Here is a 19,285-nt window from a genome sequence, read left to right as displayed (position 1 = left end):
TTATATGATTAGCTTGAAATTTTGAACGAGGCTTTAAATTGCCATTCTACATCCAAACGCAAATTTTTAACTCGATCCCATCTACAATTTCGAAATTAACAGAAATTGAAAAATTCGAACGGCAATATTTACGAAACTCCTATTTAGATTTTGATCATTAACGAACTTGAACACAGCATTCGAGATCCGAACCTACCCTGAAAATTTCAAGCTTATAGGTCTTTTCGTTCGAGAGTTATCGTCTATGAGGCTGAACAACCGTCCGGACGGACAGAATCAAATTTAAGAATATATTCGTCATCAGTGAGTTGAATCTTATCCTCTGGGACTATTCCCGGCAGAAATTCGAAAATTAGACATTGTGAAGAAATGATAGAGATGAACATCTAAATAACACCAGATTCGTTCGTGTTGAGAGTAACTAGAAATATAAAATATAGCATATATCCTGAATATATACTAAAGACCTACTAGCCTAAAATCAATTTCGAAGAACTGAAATCGAAACATGAAATTCAACAAATGGATACGCGATCTTCTGGGAGTTCACTGTACCAACCTGCTGATCAAGAATTCTTCCTTAGACCGTGTGCGCCAACTATTATTGGCTTACTACACTAATTGTTAGTTCGAAATATTATTTAGATGGCGCCTATACACGTTTGTTAACCATCTATTAATGAATTTCCAAATTACCCATTAATTGTAAAATTTTCTTATTGATGGCCACTATGTATCGCCCATAGACCTATAATAATGTTGTTATAGGTTTATGTGTATCACCGACCGACTCGTCATCTATGGAATGATTATGACACTATAAATTAGTGCTTAAACATTTGTATAGATGGCACATGGTAATTACCCTGAGTTAGTTCATGTAATCAAACACAGATGGAGACAAAAATATTTTTTTTTCATTCAATTTATATTTTAGCTCTAGGTTCTTAGATGAATGAAATATTAATAAGATTCAAGATTCAATTGCCTAAGGAAACCATAATATGAAAATAAATGAATACATCAATTTTTTAACAGAGAGATAAAAAACAATTATGACTAATGAGTCATAGTCATAGAAATTAAATAACTGTCACTCTGACAGTTGGTATATATATATACCAGAAGAGGAAAATGAAAATTTTAAATGGCATAATTTACTTGTAGAATTTGGATGTGATCATCTCGAACATTTTCCTAACATCTAGAATACAGTAAAATTAATATAAGAGATAAATAACTTCTAATAATAATTTATTTTTATTTGGTGAGCCAACTTAATAATATGCATGATAAGCCAAGCCCACCTCTTTATTAGGTTATAATACGAAATAATATTTTGTCATTGTTGCAGCAAAAGTTTATAGATAATGTCTTCAGGCCGTCCTATCAAATGTGTTGTTGTAGGAGACGGAACTGTAGGAAAAACGTGCATGTTGATTTCATACACAACTGATAGTTTTCCTGGAGAATATGTTCCTACAGTGTAAGATACTTAATTTTTTCTTCTCATCTTTCAATTACATCTGATTTAACCAACTGAAAAAATTTTCCTTTCTGCTTTAATATGCAAGTGGTATAATTTACTTTTCCTTTGAGAAAAATCTAATAATATCGTAAATTCTCTAAGCTCAATGTAAATTTGATGAAAAGTTCCTTAAAATATTCGAATAAAAATATATAATAGAATTAATGCAATGCGATGATGAGTCTTATATATATTTCTAGTTTTGACAACTACTCTGCTCCTATGGTTGTTGATGGAATATCTGTAAGTCTTGGTTTATGGGATACAGCAGGTCAAGAAGATTATGATAGGTTAAGGCCCTTATCTTATCCTCAAACAGATGTATTCTTAATATGCTTTAGTGTAGCCTCCCCATCGTCTTTTGAGAATGTAACCTCTAAATGGTATCCGGAGATCAAACATCACTGCCCTGATGCACCTATGATTTTAGTTGGTGAGATATTGATGTTAACATGGTTCGAACAGAAATCTGTAACTTTTTAATTTCATAGGAACAAAAATAGATCTGAGAGATGACAGGGAAACTCTTAACTCATTAGCTGACCAAGGACTGAGCCCTATAAAAAGAGAACAAGGCCAAAAGCTCGCAAATAAGGTACGAGCCGTGAAATATATGGAATGTTCCGCTCTCACACAAAGGGGATTAAAACAGGTTTTTGATGAGGCAGTTAGGGCCGTTTTGAGACCAGAACCCCAGAAACGTCGTCAACGCAAGTGTCTTGTCATGTAAAAATTTTTAGTTGCATATTTTAAAATATTATTTATCCTTTTTTCGTATTCTCTCCCAGTGAATCTGGACAGTTTGAGTTGATCTGTCATTAAACTTGAATGAAATTTAAAAATGACAACCTTATATATTTTGTAATAAGAATTCATTTGAGACTAATGTTGTGAAGAACAAATATTTTTGTGATTTCAATATTTCATCACTCTCTATTATTCATACTTCATTGAATTTCACAAAAACCATTTGCTTTCACCTTCTTATTTCTTAATATCCTAAGTTCTTCATGAACTTTGATTTTGAATAATGAGTTCTGTAGTCTAAATTGCCATTTTTTTCATTTTTTACCATTTACATTAGTATCATCGAACAAAACATCGACTTATTCTCTCGTAGTAACCCTATCGTTGCATTTCGGATGTTATTGCATTTATAAATTACGAAAAAGAAGCCTTGTTGACCTGTGCACATTTCATTTCCCAACGCATTAAAATATTGAAGAAAAATATTATTACAATGGTTTGAGATGAATTTCAAAAGACTATTTCATGGTAGAATGATATTTTAAATCGGAAATCAACTCTTCCTTCTTGAGTAGTGCCATATTTGTTGCATTTTTGATATTGAAACAACCAAAATAAATCCTTTCTCTTGAAATTTAAAGTTTGTCGCTATTTGTGACAATACAATAATCCTACATTCCAAATATATTTGAGAACGAATCTGCTTCCAAGGTTCTTCAACAACTTCTTTACTACAGCTTTTTTCATATTCATTCGATTTTCCATGAGAAGACAAGACAAACAGTTTGGTGACAAATTGCCAATATCATCAACTATGAAAAGAAAGATCACTTCTTCCAAAATTTTGATTTATATGGCTCCAGTGATATTATGAAAAAATAATGATTGTGGTAAAATTTAATTCTGCAGCTTCTTTGCACTGAATTCTAACTTGCAAATAAAATATTTTTGCTATTTGAATTCAAAGTGTTACGTTACATATCTACATATAACAAGCTTCTTGAAAAGAAATATTGTTAGTGATTTTTAAAGGCAGCAGAATTTAAAGGTTATTTTTATGACTTTAATTAGGGAGTATCAACATTGAATGTTTATATTTTCAATTGATTCCTTTGAGTTGAAACTTTCTTGAACACACTCTGGTTAGGTTTCCATAAACAATTTTTTAGTAGATAATGAGAATAGATATTTTTGTATGTCAATTACATATATATGGGATATTATTGATATGGTATATTGTAAAAAAAGAGACTAATTTGTGCCATTTTTCAGTTGTTTTTGGTAATTTGTATCAATACTCGACTTCTTATGTGTCTAACAATAAATATAAATGTTACATAGGATTTGAATTCAGAAAATGAGATTAATTTTATTGGGAAATGCTCGTCTTTCTTTAAATCGAGTTACTACATATACAAATTTATTTTGTCTCTCTACGGTATGTGGTCATATCTATATTGTAAAATGGAGAGGAGTTTACAAATCTTGGCACTATTCATTGTAAAATTCTCCACATTATCGAATATGTAGCGACTTGTTGATATTCTATATTGTTCAATTATCTGAATTTTCTCATTAAATCAAAATTGTTATGAGTTCTTTACACTAATATATAAATGACCAAAGTAACGTTGTTTCTAGTCACAATTCAACAATTAATGACTGCACACAATCTCACAAACTTTTTAATTTTGTTTTATTATAAAAATTTTGACCGAATACTTTACATTCGTATGTAAATTTATATTATAGAAATTATAATATAATCTTGGTTTTTTCTTGACTTCCTCTCTCCCTGATAGAAACCCAAATAAAAATATCTACAGTTGGTAAAAAATCAAAAAACTCGATTTGTACTATAGTGGAAAATTGTAAAACAAAATAACAATTTTAAATTTTATTACTTAATCTTTGAAAAAGATTTCAACAGATCAAATTAAAACACATCGAATCTTATTAACGTCGTTATCACAGATTTAATTTTCAACACATATTAGGTTTATTTTTCCTTTCAAACATTGTGTGATGAACATATTAAGTAGCAATAACTAATTAGGTAATTCACGAAATAAGAAGTTATTAGATGTAGAAAGCTGAACTGCACCTTGGGTGAATTAAAATCTTGGCAAAAGTTTCGACCAAATTTAAAAAAATGGGGAACTATGTCAAGGGAAAATCCAGGTGGCAGCACTCATTTAACGCATGCGCTTGTCATTGTCATATTCAGAGAAAATGAGTTAGTATGTTTTGACACTTTCCATGTAATTTTAAGCAATTTTCAAATGATTATTGACAATATATAAAATATCAAAATAGGTTTACGATATTTTCCTTTATTGTAGGGAAGTAGACCTCTTGAATCTTCATTATTTGAATAAAGGGGGCAGGGGGTCTCGAAAATACTTTTAGAGTATAAGTTTTCACTCAAATCTTGTGGAAACCTTTGCTCCATACATAATTTTTTTTCTTCTTACTCAAGTTAAATTTCTAGAGAAGATATTTAACTATGGGAGATCAGAAAAAAGCCAAACATCATTACTGCCATCGTTTGCTCCCTCATACTTAAAAATTGTATTAATTTTCTAAGAAATCACGATAAGATAAGGTATTATAGTTACATAATATATGATTTTGGAGGTAGATATATTTATTAATCACATCTATGAATCATAAACGTACAAATTTGATGAATTCCCCTACTAGAAGCTGAGATATTGATTTAGAGGATGATAATATTGGGAATCAAATTAATTTTGTTTTATTTCCTTCGAAATAACGAATTACTATGAAGTAAGGACCGAAATATTGGGAACCATTATAGGAAAAAGAAAATTACTCGGTTTTATACAGATAACAAATTTTATTTTCATATGTTATCTTTAGTTCAAAAAAATTTGAAAACTGACTTCTTGTAGCCCACCTGCTGGATACGCCCTTGTCTCAAGGTTTCGCACTTTGACGTCATTCGTTATTAGCAACATCATACTTTGATCATACAACTTAGAGAATCTAATATTGCGAAATAATTCAATGATTTGCACGTGCTTCACCAATTGATACACATTCTAATATAAAATCCTGGAGAAATAGACTGGAAAGACAAATTAAACTGATATTATTAACAGGAATTATCCTTTTAGTGAAAAAGCTAAGAAAAACGTGTAGTCAAAATTTCAAAAATGGAAAATCAAAAACTAAAGAGATATTCACTTGAAGATGTTGCAAATCATGACAAATCCAGGACATGGATCATTATATATAACTACGTTTATGATGTGACAAGCTTCCTTAATGAGGTGAGTACAAACTCAGGTATATTTATTATTTAGTAGAAATATATTTGTTATTTTTCACACCTAGTGACGGTTTCTTGTTTTCAATTTGAAGGCAACTTTTTTTCAACATAGTTCTTCTATTTGATAACTAAATCTTGTGTTCTCATGGATTTTCTTGTTCTAGCACCCTGGAGGGGAAGACCTTATCTTAGCGGAAGCTGGAAAAGATGCCACACAACCCTTTCTAGACGCTCAACACTCCACTGAAGCTAGAGAAATGTTGCAAAAATACCTGATAGGAGAAATTATTGATTCAGAAAAAGTCTCCTACGAAAAAAGTCGTCATGGACCAAAGTAAGTGGGAATCTTTTTTTTATTTCGATTGATTATTAATCCATTTTTACTTCAGAGGACTAAAAGGAGCAAAGGCTTGTATGGTGGCCAATTTGGCAATAGCTGGTGTGATTATTGGAGCTTTCATAGCCTACAGACTTTATCGTTCATCGAGTAATTGATGCAAAAGAAGTTGGAGCATTTTTAAAGTATTTTATTTTTTGACCGTTCACCAATTCCTGTTTGTTCTGTATTATTTTATACAATTTTTGTAATTAGTTGTTATTTTTAATATGTTTGTTATTTTGTTATCAACTCTATAGTGTGTTAATATACCTTAAATTTTATGAATTAGATTTTATATTAAAAAAAAATACTATTAGTGATAACTAAATGAAAACTGCCTAAAGAAATGTACATCAATAAAACAATCTAACACTAAAACATTTTTTTCTCTTCAATTTTGTTTCACTGAAAGTAAAAGTTGAAAATTTTATTCAGAATCTAAAGAAGTTTTTTAAAAACTCTTCAGTATAAACTAAATGAATAATGTACTTGTAAGAAAAAGGATTATGTACAGGATGTTCCTAAATTGAAAATACAAAAGAAAATGAGAGATAATTTTAAGAAAAAAAGTACCACAAACATGGGCCTGCAAACGAATTGTTTTTGAGATACAGGGTGTTTCTTGTATTCGTAATCTTTTGTGATGACTACCAGTTTATTGAATCTATGTTAGTTTGGGTAAATAAGTACCAAAACTTATGATAAATTTTTTCATCAGTGCTTACTTAGTGTCTTCATTTTAATTTGGATTTTACTGAGGATAATACTATCGAATAGTTCAAAATTTTTTTCTCGAAATCGGTAGCAGATACGACAAAACTACAAGAAACGAAAAAGTGTTGTAGTAGACCAAAGTTTTTTTTATATTTTTCTAAACTACCAGTGATCCACCAATAAAAATTCTGGAGAAAAGAAGCGGATACTGTTCCAGAAAAAATATCACCCTGTAGAATTTGCATTAAAATTAGCATATTACATGATGAAATCTTCAAAATGGAATATCAATGCCCAATTTAAGATGAATATCTTGTGGGGTTATGAGGAAAAAGCTTGAAAAAAAACCAACTCTGTATCTCGATAACAAAGCGGACTTTTTTTTGATGCGAGGAACCTGTCACTTTCGTTTGTACCTCCAATTAAGGAACATCCTGTATAAAAAAACAAGAATGGAAAAAATAATGTTGTCTTATTTATTTGTCCATGAGTCCATAAAATTTAAGAATCGAATCACTACATGTTTATGTAATTTAATATTTATTAAATAATTTATCGCATCTGAGTGTTTCTATAAATTTAAAGAATGATTTCAAAATCATTCGCTGACAAATATTCCTGGCCAGATTCATCCACCTAGCGATCACCCATCCAGGCACTGCCCCCGTCCAAAGCTCTTTGGCTTGTAAAAAATCATTTAATTACCTATCGACGATATCTCATTCTATCATAGGGCATTCTATGAAACAAATGAAACGTCAATAATGGCGGGTTTCATAGAACTTTCATCGTGGTGATTTGCTCTATCAAATTATTTCAGTTGATTTTTGACACTCCCATAGATTTCAAACTATAGCAAAGCTTTATGACACCCGTCGTAAATTTCTCAAAAAATCTAAGAAGGCGTTATAAGATCTAATGTTTAAATCGAAACTGATCGATTGTAATTTTATCTCATCGAGCGATCGCATTAATACTTCTCAACACAGTCGAATTTGAATAAGATAATTTGTCATCTGTACAGGACTGGATCAATCAATCCTTACTTGGCAGTTTCCGGAATTTGTGAAAGTTAAAACGCTCAGTTCTACAAGCCGGCATTACGAAGCGAACGCCGAACTAGACCCTGAAAATGGTCCAAATTAGCTGTTTTATTCAATTTTTCTCCATATCCACGCGGAAATATCTCTTCTTCGCCTGATGTGGTTAATCACCAGCAGGTTACACTTCCTGCAGGTTTTTATTCCTCGGTATGTTTCTCGCTTTGTTCAACTAGTTCCTATACGATTGTGATTAATTGTATTTGGTTTTTCTAGATTTTGTCCACTTTACTTCCTCTACTTAATGGATGTATAGTGGAGACGAAGGAGTAAATAACAGATACGATAATTAATTGATTTAGCATCGCAGCGTCTTTTGGAAAGATGCAGGGTATAAAGTCGAGCTTGGCTCGGAGCTTCTAGATAGTTGAGACCTCTGCGACATCACGAAAACCTTCTTGGATACCAGTGAGTAATAAACTTGAATATTTCATTTTGCCTTCTTGATCTAGTTATAATCTAGTTATTATTTCGTCAAAATTCGCGACTCTGTCCATCCGGTCGTAAACATCAAGGACAAAACATTGCATTTTACAATATTGTTCATTCTTTCTCTTTTACCGCAAAATATCTCGACAAGTACGTAATAGTATATTCTAATACAAGTTGCAGAATGGGCTCCTATTCCAACACGAATGCGAAATTCGAAAACAAGCGACCAAGGAGCGAGTTTTCGAACGCATGAGTGTTGCAATTGCCTTCTGCAACGAGTTTTAGACGATATTTTCTCTATTTCAGTCGAGTTTTGTGAAATATTGTCGAAATCCAAAGAAAAATTCAGTGACATTTGTATCATATCTTGGCAGTTGGTGTGACTGTTACGAAAATTGACAGATCACGGAATTTGGATATGAATTTTACGTTTCGAATTTTGAAATAATTTACAATTACGCATTAAATTATGTCTGACGAAATCGATTTAACACCACCAAAATTAAGAGAAATTGCGAATAATGTTGCAAATCATTTCCCTATATCCAAATTATATTATATTGATAATTATTGACGTTTGCTGAAATTTGATAGGATTGGAAGTCAAAATGGACAACCACAAAACGAAAAATATAACTGAAAACGATGCTGTAATGAGTTCATTACAGCACTGTTTTTAGAACTGTAATGAACTCATTACGATACTGAAATAGAGAAAAAATTTTATGTAATGAAAAATTTATATTCAATAAATTATTTGTGCACCGGTAATGGTCACAAATGATAAGGTTCGACAGATGACGAATCTGTCCGACTGATTCATCAACACGATAACTCTCGAATGCGATCAAAAATCCGAATAGGGGTTTCGTACATATGGCCGTTCGAAATTTTGTTTCCATGATAATTTCAAAACCACAACTTCGATCGAGAGATGAAATTTGACATTTAGATGTAAAAACATAACTTCAAGCTCATGCAGAATTCTTGTTGAACACGTCACTAGAATCAGAAAAAAATCGAGTAAATACTCAAAAATTTTTATACAATTTTTGAAACATACACATTGCAACACGTAAATTATTATTAATTATTGAAATGGAATAAACCAAAACGAAAGGAAATTTTCATGGGCATTTTATATTTCTCAATTTCTACATATTGCTTCTGTACTATTTATCACATATTTATTATTGTCTGAATATGTTAAACTTCTTTTATACATATAGCTACCCACAAAAACAAAATATGCCAGTATAAAATCAACATAGGAAAGATATATCATAGAAATAAAAAATTCAAACATTCCTACAATATATGTATCCTCAACAATTATGAATAGTTGAAGATTATCTCGTATCAGTTAGCAATTTTTTTCTTCCACCAACCAACAATAATTTGCGGAGAAATCAGTGAATGAGTGGAGTGCCACCTTAAAAGGAAATAATAAATGGTGCAAAAACACAAAAGGCCATTGAATTGATATTGTCGGGCGAAGACCTAGAATTTCCAGAAAATAATCTATAAAAGGAAAATTCATTTTCTTCCTACTCCAGTTACGTTCTGCATATTCGTTAAAATCAAATCATTGTTGAAAAAATATGACTGCATGTGGGTAGGTCTCTCTGCTGATTGGAAATGAATATTTTACTCTATTCATTCGCATAAAGAAGATTCATTCTACCTTTTATCTGATGAAAAATATATATATTTTTTTTTATTTCAGAAAGAATAAATCGAATATGCTGCGAATAACAGTCTTGTTCGTTTTTGTTTGTTGCATGTTTGTGCATCTTGAAGCCTATAAGACTGGTTCCAGGAATACCAAACCAATTGGTAAGTTTGAGAATAACTACAAAAAAAATCTCCAAATTTCACACTATGGATTATTATACTTGCTCCTATATTATTTCAAATCTTTAGAAAGCACAGTCAAAAATAAATATTCTATCTAGTGCCCGTCAGAAGCTAAAAGCGTAATTATAAGGATAATAATGAACAAATTATTTTCTGAAAATAGATTACTCCGAAACCATAAGTTCTAGGACTCCTCAGTAAAAAATATGATCTTGTATCTTCTAAAAATGGAAATTATATATCATTGTTCCATTTGACATTCAATTTATTTTCAATAATCAGCTTCGCGAATTTACAAATAAAATATTTTTATATTCACTACTTTTTTTGTTTTTCAGGTATATGTATCAGAAATTGTGCCATTTGCAAAAAGATGTACGGGCCCTATTTTGATGGAGAACTTTGTGGTGATGCTTGTATTAAATTCAAAGGGAAGATCATTCCAGATTGTGATGATATATCTTCAGTTGCACCATTCTTGAATAAGTTAGATTAAAAGTGCGATTTATCTACTACAATACTCTGAAAACTGAATAAAAATGGAATATTTACCATAATGTACCTATGAATGGTACGATTTTATTGAATTTGTTAATGTATTATTTAATAAGTCTGTTGAAACAATTTTGTTGCTAATTTATTTTGTTAATAATTTATTCTACTGTAGAATATGATATAATATACCAACCCAAAAACTTCAAATGTAATACGTTTTTCCTTTATTCATTCATGATAATTAAAACCTTGGTAAACTGAATAATTCAAATTTTTCAATCAAACTGGAATATTAATATTTCAACCGGTAAGACCAATTAAGACTTTTATCTTCTATGATTTAAATATTATTCTTTGCCTCAACGTCAAAACTTTTGACACTGACAGCTGATATACGTTGAAAGAAATGGTTTATGTGTAGATTTTAATCTTATCCGATTGCAACAAATAAAATAATCTCTATTGAAGAGATCTCCGTGAAAAAGAAAACAGTCATGACTTCCCCAGTTGTAGTGTCAGCTTCCGCGAAGCAAACTGCTACATTAATATTTCTTCATGGGTTAGGGGACACCGGCCATGGATGGTCAAGCACTATGGCTGCCTTAAAACCTGCCTACTGCAAGCTTATATGCCCCACAGCACCAAGTATGCCAGTAACATTCAATGCTGGTTACACAATGCCGAGTTGGTTCGATTTGAGATCATTAGATGATTCAGGACCTGAAGATGAAGAAGGTATCAAATCTGCAACCAAGAAAATTCATAATATGATCGATGAAGAGGTTAAAAGCGGCATTCCTCACGATAGAATTGTAATTGGAGGTTTTTCGCAAGGTGGAGCTCTAGCTCTTTACTCCGCTCTGACATCGCCAAAGCAACTTGGTGGAGTTATATGCCTTTCTGGATGGCTGCCCCTGAATAAGTCATTCCCAGGCGCCATGAAGTGTCCAGATACACTTCAGATACTTCAATGTCATGGAGATTGTGATCCTCTTGTCTCTTTCAAGTGGGGACAAATGACTGCCTCAATATTGAACACATTACTTAAAAAACCAGAATTTAAATCTTATAGAGGTCTTTTGCACTCATCTTCAGAAGAAGAACTCCGTGATGTGAAAGAATTCATCAGTAATAGTCTTCCCCCAGTTTAATCGAGATCCAAATGCAATTCTATCATAATAGGGTACTTCTCAAAGCTAGTGTAAGTCCATTGAGAGCATAGTGAATATTAATATAAGAAATGAACAACCTCTTACATTCCTTGAGCATCGATGTTTAAACAAATTTTATAGAATAATATGAATTTTGTGTGTTTTCTTTAGAAATAATGTTTTTTATTTGAAACCACATAGTTGAATTGGCTTATTTTAATTATAATTAGAAATTGACAACCAATATTCATATATAGCTTATTATCAGTTCTTATTGAAAGAACTTATAGTTATAGATACAATAGTAATTTATTAAACTGAATAGTGCTCAAGTAAAAGTAGCTAATTTTACCTCATTCTTTCTGTATCTGAACAAACCTTATGAACAATTTGCTGGAGCAAAAATAAAATAAGGAGTCTGAAGACCCTCTTGTATATTTGAATATATTATATTCATTAATAAAATAGCAGAACATAATTTTCCCCTCCTAAGAAGAAGCGTTAAAGATGGTGATATGATTGCAATAATTACAATATTTAAATCATCATGGGCATCAATGAATTTAGTAAATACATGATAAATCAACGTTGTTATATCATTACATCTAATGACACTTAAATTATTTAAAAAAGAAATTTTTAGCATTTATACATTTTCTTCAATTCAAATATCAATATATACCACAAAAACTAATAATTTTGATATTGAGTATTTCTGATGAATCAAGTTATTCATTTAGAATCAATAAATGTAGAGCTGAGTATATTCTTTTAAACGTAGTTGAACGAATCTTTAATCTTTCCATTTCCGCAACAAATGGTTCATAGACCTAATCGATTAATATTTTCAAAATAACAGTTTCTCGAAGACTGTTCTGTCATGAGAAATTAAATAGTCGTAAAGGCAACTGAACTAATTATTTTCAATTTGTTAATCATCACAATTTGGCTATTTAGATACGAAATAAAACTTAGTTACCGACATTCATTCTTTGGTCTATGAACGTGAAACATAACCTATGTTTGTGCTTTGTTGATAAAAGTGAGTAGAGTTTATCCGAGTTTTCAAATTAATTCAGCATGTCTGACGGTAAGATATAAACAGCTGTAGGAGTAGGATAAATATCTTATAATTCATTGTGTTTTGATTTTTAGAGGAGGTGATAAGAAGACGACTTTTGATCGATGGTGATGGAACTGGAGATGATAGACGGTTAAACGTCATCTTGAAAAATTTAACTAAATGGGCACATTCTCCTGAACCTATCGATAATCAAATTGCTCTTGATCGAACTTTGTGGCAATTAGGACTATGTGAATTTTCCGTCAAACGTTCTAAAATATTGAGGAAAACATCAACTAAACAATTGATGAAATACAGTCAAATTCAGGAAAAGTTGGAAATGGAAATAGGAAAAACCAAAGATTCAATTGAAGAGAGCAAAAATAATTTGAAGCAGGCGAAAATATGGAAGCAAAATCATGTAATGTATGATTTACTTGCCAATACAATTGTAGGGCATCCGGCCAGAAAAGAAACAAATAAAATGCTCAATAATCTACAAACAGAACTGAAGAACTTGAAAGAACAAAGCAAATCCCTTGAGATGAAACTTGACTTACGAAAGAAACAGTTTCATGTTTTAGTCACAAGTGCCAATCAACTGAGAGCGATGCTTGACGAAGTTGAAAATGAAGATTCCAATATAAGTATGTCATTAATAGATATCACAAATAGTCCGGAACCTGAACCAATGTCAGAGTGAAGATTTAAATAATTATTAGGAGAATTATAATAATGAAAAATATTCATTTGTATGTATTTACACATATTCTGAAAGTTAATTTGAATTTCTTTTAAAAAAATTTGTTATTTTTGTTTGTAGGAATAATTTTTTTACGAATCCACTTCATTAATAAATATTTTTGTATGGGTATTCATTTGGATTTGAAGATGAGAATAATTTTATGACGAATGTATTGATCGGTTTCTCTTTCAAATGTGGAACAATTAAAAATGTATAAATTACTAAAAATTCATTTCATTTATTTCCACTTAGAATATTTCAATTGGTATGATGAAATCCATTATAATCGATAGTATCCTGCGGGCTTTGAACCGAGCCTTGTTTTTTTTAATACAACAGTTGTCAAGTTTTATTTGTTCAAAATAAAAAGAAACATTACTTGTTGATTATCTATTAAAATATTTTTTTTAGTAATTCAAAAATTATAAATATCAATTTCATGCAAATGAAATTTTTAGATAGCATTTGTTCATGGAATGTTATTGAATATTAAAATAAATTTTAATTTTTTTAATTCAGTTTAGTGTTTGCAGCGGCATCTATAAATCAATACCAGAAACGAGTTATATAATCGAACAAATTAGAAAGTATTCTGTTTGCATTCTCAAGTGAAACATTTTTAGGTTAAATTCCTATCTATGTCATGAAAATAAATGACTAATGTATGTTTTGCATTCATTTCAAAATTGATCCTCACAATTTGCAACGCCCGTCTTATCACCAGGAAGTTGACAAATAACTTACGTCTGAAATGATGTGATAGCATAACAGTCACATCATTAAATTTAGAATGAATATTTTTTTAACCACTGACCAAGAAGTGTAATGTAAAATGGAACATGAAAGACCAATTCATTATGGTAATTTATTTGTACCAGGTGCTGGAAAGATTTTATCTAAAGTAGGTACAACAATTGAATGATTAGTAATTCTCTTCTCCTCTATTTGCTTGTGCACACATTTCTATGTCTTTTCAGAAATCTTGGCACCAAAAGCATTGTTTATTGTTCAAGTTCAGCAAATTAGGAGTAGAGAGACTTGAACTATATGACGGTACCGATACAACAAAACAACTGTATAAAATTATATATTTGCGAGACACCAAAAAGATATCTCAAAAAACACAAACATGTTTTATAATCACTACAAAATCTTGTAATCATGAATTCGAAGTTGCTTCGTCAGGTTTGATGAAAGAATGGTTATCATCTTTACAATCAGTTTGCTTCCCAGATGATTCTTCTAAAATAACCAGTGTTGAAGAAGATAATGATCTTTACTGTCCATCTGGGGAAGGTATATTTAATGTAAAACTTCATTCGTCTCCTGCTTCTACGAGATGTGGTTTGGAAGCTAAACAGTATTTACTAGTTTTAACTAATAATAATGTCCAATTGAGGAATTGTCATGATAACAAATTGCTTTATACATGGCCCTATTGTTTTATTAGAAGATACGGTTACAAAAATGGAATGTTCACCTTTGAGGCAGGAAGGAAATGTGAGTCTGGAGAAGGAATATTTTACCTTCAGCATTCCGACCAGCAAGAAATATTTAGGTAATCCACTGTTTTATAGCTACATTGCCGACCTACACATAAATTATAATTTCAGGTGTTTTTCATCAAAGATTAAATCGATGAAGAAACTTCTTTCTAATGAGACATTCCCAACACTATTCGAAATGGACTCTTCTTTGCACCCAGCCTTGAGCATGGAGGCTAGATCTCGAAGCCCAATACCATATTCTCTCTCGACTTCAACTTCCATACATGATATTGAACCTCAAGTTTGTGATATGCTTGTGAATAAAGTACAATCAGTTGGCAGACCTATACCTGTTAAGCCACCAAGGAAGAATATACCTCCAAAAGATGATGGTTCTAAAGAAATATATGAAACAGTTAATAAATATGATGAAATTGAATATAAGAGCGAAGCTTGGAGAACCATGGGACTCAATGAAGTAGATCACCAGGAAGCTTCAGAACCAGAGGAAGAATATATGTCCTGGGGAACTATTAAAAAAGGACCAATCAAGGGGATTGTTCCTAAAGTTAATTTGGAACCTCAAAGTAAAGAAGACTATGATAAATTAAATTTTTTCGGTACTAAAAGTAAATATAACAATAGCAGTTACAAACAAGTAAAAGTTACATCCAATGACCCTCCATCGTTCAATGAATATGATGAAATATTAGTGGCACCAACAGCAAAGGGTATAGCATATAATAATGCGGATAAGCAAATTCCTAAGAATTTTGTTCCGTCAAAACATCTAAATAAATCAAAAGACAGTCAAATAAGTCATCAATTTCACAACGATGAACCTTATGCAATAATAAGTAAGCCAAAACAAGTCTAGTCTCTTGGTCAGATTCTAAAATTTTTTGATTCAATATTGAAACTTATGCTCAATTTACTAATTTACTACTTTACTAATTCAATAATGTATTATATTAAAGTATTATGTGCTTGTTACGAAAATTATACCACGGTGCCTTTCAATAAAAATATTTTTTTAAAGGCTGATATATTTTGGTTTCCTGTTTATGAAAGTGAAATTATAAAGTGCCTTGTATTTTTATAATTGAAATATATTTTTACCATAAATAGAATATTTTTACTTACATATATTAGTACTAATTAATATTGTGTAAACATATCACAAAAGTCAACAATTACATATTATACAGTCTATACATTTTGGAATTCACATATAATTTTTGAATACATCAAACATATGGATTCCAATTGCTACCATCTTCAGGTACTAAGTTATTAGTAACAAGAAGAACAATATCAATAATCCACCAAATACCAACTCCACCCAATGTCAATAACTTCCCTACTGCAGTTCCCGTTTGTCCTAAACAAAATCTGTCCATTCCTAAAAAACCAAGTAAAATACTGTAGAGGAGAGTACTAGTAAAGTACTGATCTGAATATTTTATGCAGGGAATGCCCTCTCTGAAAAATGTTCGATTCCCAAAACATTCAATCCTTTCTAATACTGTACATGGTACTTTGGTTCTCTCTACGGCTTCGTATTTCATACCTCCAAATTTAACACAGCCATAGCCTAATTCTTCCTTGGCTGTTATATTTCCCTTATGATCAATGGGTTCTTGACATTCAATAAATTCGTCCGGTAAAAAATTACATTTCACTAAAGGTCCAAATGGGTCAAATTCAGTGCTGTTGACATCAGAGCTAGTTGCAGAAACGTACAAGATCAAAAATGGATAAATAATAAAAATAATAGGCTTCATTATCATCCTATCTCACAAAATAAACACTGGCTGAAGAATAACTGATTTTCATGTTTATTTTGATTCAATTTGTCAAAGACTAACCTATGGAACTTAGACCACAAAGTAGAGATGTCATATAGACAATACGCATAAAAAATGTTTTGTTTTTCTTCTATTCTATTTTTCTAATATCAATTTGATTCATAATTTTCTTCATTCATAATCCTCTAGTCACAATGTGTTTATAAACAAAGCCAGACTTTTATTTGTATCTCAATTAAAAAGGATGGGAACATTTTTATATAGTAACATTTTAATTCATTTTGTAATATTATTTTTTGAAATCATACATAACGTTTAGATATGATGAGCGAGATACTTCATTAACGTGATCTTCTAGTTCAAATTTCAGGGATAAATTTTCATTGCTCTCTATTAATTGAGATCTTCTCCACTTGGCGCGTCGATTTTGAAACCATGTTTTCACCTGAAATCAATCAAATTATGTTTAATATAACATGAGTACTTTTTTTCGTAGATGAAAATTACCTGTCTATCTGATAAATTGAGGGTTTTGGCAAGGCATTTCCTGTCTTCTGGACTCAAGTATTTATGGGAACTGAACCGTTGTTCTAATACTTCAGTTTGTTCTAATGAAAACCGAACTTGGCCTCCTTTTTTTTTCGAATAGATATTTAAATTTGAATGGAATGAAAATGAAGATTGGCTGATCCTTCCTGAGGTGAAATGATTCGGGTCTGAAACAATATTATTGTACATTTACCTCTTAATTGTGTTATACACATACATGTTGATTTACGGCTTAATAACTATAATATTATCATGTGAATAAGTTTGAAATTTTCTGTTATAAAAAAAAATCTACATTCGAAATAGAAATCAGGTAACCACAATACTATCGGGGTTTCTTCATATTTACTGTTGAAATAATCAGGAATAACGAATGATGTAATTTTTAGTCTAGATAATATCTAGCATCCTGTCTAATAAGTATAGTAGTATTGCCTTGTTCTTCAATATAATATCAAATATAAATTTAAGATATTCTGACCATATATTTCCGCAAAATTATAGATAAGATATTTCTATAGAGTGCGTCTCAATTAGGTAATACTACTTTCATTAAAAAGATATAACTGATAAAGTAGAAAATAACGGGAATTGGTTACTTTTCGGGGAAAGAGCACTCAAAAAATCCGCCCCTCCACCGTTTTTCTTGAAACAATAAAAGTTTCTTGAATAATAAATCGCTTTGAACCTCCTACCTCCAGAACTCGATCTATGATTTCGAAGGCAAACAATTGAGGAATAAAATTTAAAAAAATAGGTATTTACAGAAATTGACTCTACAGAATCATGAAATTTCAAACCACGATACACAATACAATAATTTCTACCGCAAAGTTTTGAAGTTGTTAGTTTTTTAAAATTTTCACTCGGAAACAATGACCTATTTACTGAATTTTTTTACATTGATAATTTTAAATTTTTTTCACGTGCGTAGAGATATTTTGCGTGGAAATAATGAACCTTGCTGTAAAATTTGCATTGTGTTTCGTGTTTTATTTACTAATTTCGAGCAATATCTTTTTTTCACATAGTAGAATTAAACAATTAATATACCTAATTTATATTAAATTGATATTAAACATACCTTTCATGTTATAATACAAATCGTAATAGTAGCGGTACTTTTGCCACTGTTCAAAGCTAGCATAAGTACCTCTGTCATAAGAATAGATTGGTATAGGTTGTACCAAATCCCTTCCAGTAGTATAAGCACAACAATCGACATCACTTTTACCCTTATTGTGACAAGGTTCTGTCTTAAGTATGTTCTCAATGAAAAAAGACATTTTTTCACGTCTATCAGGTCGACTATGCCAGATATGAATATTCATTGAGTGGGTATAATATCTGTAGGACTTTCCTAACAAAGATACAAGCAATAGCCGCTCAATTGTTTTAATTGGACGTTCTTATCTTTATTTGGTGGCTATAACTTCCGTCTACTTGCGAAATGAAATCATTTCTAGATATTACTTCCTAGTTCTGAAGAGGTTTGGACATCATCCTACCGTAGAGGATCTTTTAGAGGACCGCTATTGAGCGGAGTGATTGCACTTCAACAGTAGGGCAAAAATTTATTGGTTGGTATTTTGTTAAAATGATGAAAATATGATTAGCATCCTATGCCAAATAACAGAATTCCTAATTTCAATAAAATGTTGAGCACTGCATAGACAAATTAAAACGTTTAATTGATCGTTCAAAACTCTCCTAAAATAATTTCTTATATCTGATCAATAATATATTAACCGTTCCCACGGGAGTACTCAAGACGGATTATTAAAGTTGCATCATTATTTCATTTCCCCAGCAGATGCCATGAAAAAGAATTGAAAATTTTTGGGCGCATTGGGTCAAATTGTTATGTATACAAGAATAATATAAAACGATTTTTTTTGAAAACGCGACTTCATAGGATTGAGAGTTATGACGAAA

At 30.9% G+C, this 19,285-nt stretch overlaps 8 protein-coding genes and 1 long non-coding RNA gene across 10 annotated transcripts; 7 read left to right on the top strand and 2 right to left on the bottom strand.

Annotated features, from left to right (window-relative positions):
• The first annotated feature begins 1,103 nt into the window (after nucleotides 1-1,103).
• On the top strand, nucleotides 1,104-4,041 carry LOC123675647 (ras-related C3 botulinum toxin substrate 1). Its single transcript, XM_045611089.1, has 4 exons — nucleotides 1,104-1,267; nucleotides 1,355-1,486; nucleotides 1,729-1,961; nucleotides 2,020-4,041. Exons 2-4 carry the CDS (start codon nucleotides 1,371-1,373, stop codon nucleotides 2,256-2,258), a joined length of 588 nt encoding a protein of 195 aa, XP_045467045.1. The 5' UTR covers nucleotides 1,104-1,267; nucleotides 1,355-1,370; the 3' UTR covers nucleotides 2,259-4,041.
• Nucleotides 4,042-5,262: 1,221 nt separating this feature from the next.
• LOC123676461 (cytochrome b5-like) lies at nucleotides 5,263-6,327 on the top strand. The gene is made up of 3 exons (XM_045612359.1): nucleotides 5,263-5,571; nucleotides 5,735-5,904; nucleotides 5,960-6,327. The coding sequence occupies exons 1-3, from the start codon at nucleotides 5,455-5,457 to the stop codon at nucleotides 6,063-6,065; spliced, it is 393 nt and encodes a 130-aa protein (XP_045468315.1). The 5' UTR covers nucleotides 5,263-5,454; the 3' UTR covers nucleotides 6,066-6,327.
• Nucleotides 6,328-7,493: 1,166 nt separating this feature from the next.
• On the top strand, nucleotides 7,494-8,171 carry LOC123676460. The gene is made up of 2 exons (XR_006746945.1): nucleotides 7,494-7,913; nucleotides 7,980-8,171. It is a non-coding gene; the product is annotated as an uncharacterized LOC123676460 (long non-coding RNA).
• Nucleotides 8,172-9,504: 1,333 nt separating this feature from the next.
• On the top strand, nucleotides 9,505-10,759 carry LOC123676458 (eclosion hormone). The gene is made up of 3 exons (XM_045612358.1): nucleotides 9,505-9,810; nucleotides 9,922-10,031; nucleotides 10,391-10,759. The coding sequence occupies exons 1-3, from the start codon at nucleotides 9,797-9,799 to the stop codon at nucleotides 10,546-10,548; spliced, it is 282 nt and encodes a 93-aa protein (XP_045468314.1). The 5' UTR covers nucleotides 9,505-9,796; the 3' UTR covers nucleotides 10,549-10,759.
• Nucleotides 10,760-10,917: 158 nt separating this feature from the next.
• On the top strand, nucleotides 10,918-12,163 carry LOC123676454 (acyl-protein thioesterase 1). The gene has a single exon (XM_045612353.1). It carries the CDS (start codon nucleotides 11,042-11,044, stop codon nucleotides 11,696-11,698), a length of 657 nt encoding a protein of 218 aa, XP_045468309.1. The 5' UTR covers nucleotides 10,918-11,041; the 3' UTR covers nucleotides 11,699-12,163.
• Nucleotides 12,164-12,535: 372 nt separating this feature from the next.
• Nucleotides 12,536-13,734, top strand: LOC123676455 (THO complex subunit 7 homolog). 2 transcript variants are annotated; one of them, XM_045612354.1, is made up of 2 exons: nucleotides 12,536-12,740; nucleotides 12,854-13,734. In XM_045612354.1, the coding sequence occupies exons 1-2, from the start codon at nucleotides 12,698-12,700 to the stop codon at nucleotides 13,462-13,464; spliced, it is 654 nt and encodes a 217-aa protein (XP_045468310.1). In that variant the 5' UTR covers nucleotides 12,536-12,697; the 3' UTR covers nucleotides 13,465-13,734. The 2 variants fall into 2 exon arrangements, with proteins under 2 accessions (XP_045468310.1, XP_045468311.1); XM_045612355.1 differs by having other exon boundaries at nucleotides 12,549-12,788.
• Nucleotides 13,735-14,135: 401 nt separating this feature from the next.
• LOC123676453 (docking protein 3) lies at nucleotides 14,136-16,118 on the top strand. Its single transcript, XM_045612352.1, has 3 exons — nucleotides 14,136-14,407; nucleotides 14,484-15,064; nucleotides 15,120-16,118. The coding sequence occupies exons 1-3, from the start codon at nucleotides 14,339-14,341 to the stop codon at nucleotides 15,868-15,870; spliced, it is 1,401 nt and encodes a 466-aa protein (XP_045468308.1). The 5' UTR covers nucleotides 14,136-14,338; the 3' UTR covers nucleotides 15,871-16,118.
• LOC123676457 (TM2 domain-containing protein CG11103-like) lies at nucleotides 16,085-16,880 on the bottom strand. The gene has a single exon (XM_045612357.1). It carries the CDS (start codon nucleotides 16,781-16,783, stop codon nucleotides 16,241-16,243), a length of 543 nt encoding a protein of 180 aa, XP_045468313.1. The 5' UTR covers nucleotides 16,784-16,880; the 3' UTR covers nucleotides 16,085-16,240.
• A 134-nt stretch (nucleotides 16,881-17,014) lies between these two features.
• LOC123676456 (homeobox protein EMX2) lies at nucleotides 17,015-18,731 on the bottom strand. Its single transcript, XM_045612356.1, has 3 exons — nucleotides 18,435-18,731; nucleotides 17,309-17,517; nucleotides 17,015-17,246 (listed from the first exon to the last, which is right to left on the bottom strand). Exons 1-3 carry the CDS (start codon nucleotides 18,679-18,681, stop codon nucleotides 17,091-17,093), a joined length of 612 nt encoding a protein of 203 aa, XP_045468312.1. The 5' UTR covers nucleotides 18,682-18,731; the 3' UTR covers nucleotides 17,015-17,090.
• Between the last annotated feature and the right edge of the window lie 554 nt (nucleotides 18,732-19,285).

This window comes from Harmonia axyridis, chromosome 3, assembly GCF_914767665.1.
Source record: "Harmonia axyridis chromosome 3, icHarAxyr1.1, whole genome shotgun sequence".
Taxonomy (NCBI): domain Eukaryota; kingdom Metazoa; phylum Arthropoda; class Insecta; order Coleoptera; family Coccinellidae; genus Harmonia; species Harmonia axyridis.
The sequence above is the reverse complement of the archived record's forward strand: the minus strand, read 5'-3'. Positions and strand labels throughout refer to the sequence as shown.